The sequence below is a fragment of the Zingiber officinale genome, chromosome 9B, assembly GCF_018446385.1.
Source record: "Zingiber officinale cultivar Zhangliang chromosome 9B, Zo_v1.1, whole genome shotgun sequence".
Lineage (NCBI taxonomy): Eukaryota > Viridiplantae > Streptophyta > Magnoliopsida > Zingiberales > Zingiberaceae > Zingiber > Zingiber officinale.
The window spans coordinates 39,611,872-39,615,978 of record NC_056003.1 but is presented as its reverse complement, the minus strand read 5'-3'; the positions used below and the strand labels follow the sequence as shown (position 1 = coordinate 39,615,978).

Below are 4,107 nucleotides of genomic sequence, written 5' to 3'. Positions count from 1 at the left end.
TGGTTCTGTAGAACCTAGAGATTAGCATGGAGAGGTTAAGGTAGAACAACTCTGGAACAAGAAAGAATAGATGACTCTATGGCAAACGGAAAGACAGAATTCCATCTATTCAATATTTTACCACCTCAAGAGGTCAACCGCATTGGAAGCTACACCTTAGCCTAAAAGCTCTAGGAGAAATTCCTGAAGCTCTATGAAGGCACCTCGGAAGCAAAGCTAGCGAGAAGGGGCATCCTCAGAAATCAACTAAAAAACATTTGGATGAAGATGGGAGAGAAGGTGGCCCAACTCCATGTGAAGATTAAGAAACTAATCACTTAACTCAAAAACCTCAGAGAAGTGGTAACGAATCAGGACATAATCTGGTACATGCTTAATGCCTTCCCAAGAACAATGGAGTGGTCAACCTTAGTAGATATATACTACATCTCTAAAGACTTGGAGGTAAGTACCTTAGAAGAACTTTTTTCAACTTTCAAATTACATGAATCTAGATGTGTAGGAGTGACACTACAAGAAAAACCCTCATAGACATCGGTGGAACAACATCGGTTTTAAGCAAAAACCGATGTCTTTGAGTATTTTACACCGGTTTTTCTAAAAACTGGTGTCTATAAGCGCAGATTTTCGCTCATAGACATCGATTTTTTAAGCTGATGTATATGAGCGCCTTTTTTTTGTTAATAGACACCGATTTTAACAGCGGTTTTTAAAACCCGGTGTCTATGATAAAATAAAATAATTTAATTTTCCCACCAATACTTAAGCCAAATTTGTAACACTTCAATATTTCCTCCAAACCTAAACCTATATCGCGCCGTCCACCATCTCTCTCAACCTCATCTCCCTCTTCCCCTTCCTAGATCGACGCACGATGCCCTTGCTTCTTCAGCCAACCACACCGCATCTCCTCCATCTCCTCCTTTGGGTAAGAAGAGGCTGCCTATGTGGATTGGAGTCATCGCCGAGTCGCTAGAAGTGGCCCTCCTCCACTCTTACTCGATCCCATATCTGGTAGCCTCGATTCCTCATCTCCTTCTTTTGATTTGATCCCTCCTTGTCGATCCTCGTGTGGCCAGGACTGATCGAAGCTCCTTGCTCGCTGATTTTGTTGCTCACGGTAGGATTCGGTGCTGCCTCCGGGTGTGTTATTGACTAATCGGTCGACATGATAAGGGGGAAGACGCAGATGAGGAGGATAGAGAAACTGGCCAGCCGACAGGTGACCTTTTCTGAGCACTGGAGAGGCCTTCTGAAGAAGGCCTTTGAGCTCTCCGTGCTAGATTAAAAAGGGGTGTTGTGTCCTGGGAACCCTAAAGATGCTCCCGCTATGGGTTTAGGAAATGCATGATAAATATACCCAATTATTTACCCGGTCTTCCAACTTCCAATCCCGAAGCCATGGCTTCCTCCTCCAAAGCCCTAGGCGAGCTCCTCCGCTCGCCGAAGAGTCTCCGCCCGATCTCCCTCTCCCCGGAATCCATGACCCTCAAATCCCCCCTCTCCACCCTCCACGCCCCTCCTCTCGCCGCCGGTGAACACCCCTCCGCACTCTCGTCGGAGCAGGCGAAGAGGGCGAAGAGGGTCGACGCCGGCCGATCCCTTTCCCGATGGAAGCGGAACCTCAGTATCTGTTCCAAAAGGATCGCGACAAGGAAAGGTACTCATTCCGATCCCTATGTGAAGCTGGGAGAGCACTTGGTCGAGGAGACATGGCTGGAGGCTCTCCCCGGCCAGCTTCAGAAACCCTACGCGCAGAACCTGTGCAGGTTTGTGGAGATGGAGATGCGCGGCAGCGTCCCTATCTACCCTCCGCCCCACCTAAGAGCTTATGCTGCTTGTTCGGTTTGGCGGTGTTCAGGATGATTGCTTATGCTGCTTGTTTAGAAGGGTCTGATCCAGTTCGGCTCTTTGACAAGAGAGTGAACGCAAAAAGAGGTATAACTTGCACAGTAGTTTACATCGTTGAAATTGGACAAAGATTGATTTATTTGTTGGGGTTGCTTATCGCTGGCTATTAATTGCTTTATAGATTGATTATGTATATATATTTTTTTGGTTTTGCACACTCAGAGCCTGGTTATGTTTTCGACAAGGTCGTCCTGCTGCAATACAATCACATGAGCTTTGGCGGGGCTCCTGTTGAGGTAGAGACAGAAGAAGAGGCAGAAGAGTTGATGCTACAAAATGATAAGGATTCTGCAAACGGTAATCAGCTCAATAGGTTTTAGAATATATAAACATTTTTGGTTGGCGTCTGTTTAAGCTAATAAAACTATTTGGTTGTTGCATACTTGCATTGATGCTTGAATTGTAGGCCGTGGTCATCATTTTCATAGTTATTTCAGTAGGTTGATCATTGTGAAAACACTATGGCTTGTGATCTACGCCTTCGGTAAGTTGAAGATAAAATGTAAATGTGAGTTTGTTACCAGAGATGAGAGATTTTTTGTGTCTCCAACTCCACCTGATGACTATGACATTCACATGGTGCTGATATGTGGATGATAGAAATTCTTCTCAATAGTGGGTTACTGTAAGAAAATTATCAGTTATTTTCATTTGTTGACATCATGCTGCCAGGAAATTGTTCATGTTCCCTAGCCAAAACTTGAATGTAATTTATATACTCAAACTTCGGGACTACTGATCTGCCTTGTGAAGCTTTTGGTTCTACCTTATATATGGTACCAAGGTTAATCTCTTCTAATCAATATTGCTAGAAAAAAATAGCCATTTCTTCTCTTTCCTGAAATGCACTATTTTTTACTTTTAAGAATAGAACTGACATGGAAAAGTGTGTTTCTGCGTCTATTATAACATGGGTTGAGATAGAAGCATACTGAAACTTCTGTAAGGGTGCAAGCATGTGTAATCACTACACACAGAGTTGGGAGAAATAATGATTATGTTGTTCCACATCATTTATTGTCCATCTTTTTGACTGTTTATTGTGCAGTTATGTAAGTTAATGCCTGTTAAGGTCTTAGGTGAAAGTTATCAAAGTTCATGCTATCTTTTCCAGCTCTTCATTTGACTTCCTTTGATGAAGTCAAGGCAGTCATTATTGGACAGGTAGACTCCTTGACCTGAATCATTTTGTTATGCCTCATTGTATGTCCTGTTCTTTGAGTTTCTTGTTTCTTACGCATGCTACAACTTTGACATTTTGTGCCTCCTGATTCCCATTTATTAACTAGATGAATATCAAGTTTATTCATACTGTCATAGTGTATTGATCTAGTAGCAGTGGCTTGTAGAATGATGTTGGTCATTTTATCTGAGGCCTCCATTATTTGGTTCCATGTAGAAAATCGAAAAGAACATGATTTAAATTTTGGTTTCTATGTCTTGCTTTGGTTTGATGAGTTTGATAGTTTAATTATATTTGGTTCTTGTTTTTTTTTGAAAAAAATTTTTAACCAAAAATGCCAAAATATAATTTGTAATATATTTTCAAGTAAATCCTCAAAGCCTTGTCCAACCATAATAATCTTGTCAAATTTTATGATGCATGTGAGGATGCACTTAACGTCTACGTAGTCATGGAGTATGTCTTAATTAACTCTAGTTAACTTAACAATGAGTAACAACGTTTCTACATATGATATTTGTTCCATGTCACAAGATAGAGTTGATATATCCAAAACTTTTTGCATGTAGTATCCTACTAATATGCCTCTTTGCTTTCCACTTTGTATCCTGCACTAAGGAAAAATGATAATACTTTTCCATACAAATTTTAAAATGAACACTTCTAAGATGATGGGCAACAATTTTTTTTAAAAAAAATTATGTAGTACTTCTGTTAATTTGGAACTCAACAATATGTTTTTCTCTTTTCCAGATTATGTGAAGGTGGAGAATTATTAGAAAAAATTTTATCCAGGTAAAAAAGTGATTTTATTGGCCATAATTTATATCTATTTGATTATTTGAATTTGAAAACTAATAACTTTTGATTGCTTTTTTTCCCTTGTGTTCTCAAGAGGTGGAAGGTACTCAAAGGAGGATGCAAAAGCTATAGTTATTCAAATACTGAGTGTAATCGCCTTTTGTCATCTTCAAGGTGTTGTGCATCGTGATTTAAAGCCAGAGGTTTCTATC

The 4,107-nt window shown here is 40.3% G+C and overlaps 1 protein-coding gene across 1 annotated transcript; it reads left to right on the top strand.

Moving 5' to 3' along the window:
- The first annotated feature begins 1,401 nt into the window (after positions 1–1,401).
- Positions 1,402–1,866, top strand: LOC122022954 (uracil-DNA glycosylase, mitochondrial-like). The gene has a single exon (XM_042581056.1). The coding sequence runs from the start codon at positions 1,402–1,404 to the stop codon at positions 1,864–1,866; it is 465 nt and encodes a 154-aa protein (XP_042436990.1).
- Positions 1,867–4,107: the final 2,241 nt, after the last annotated feature.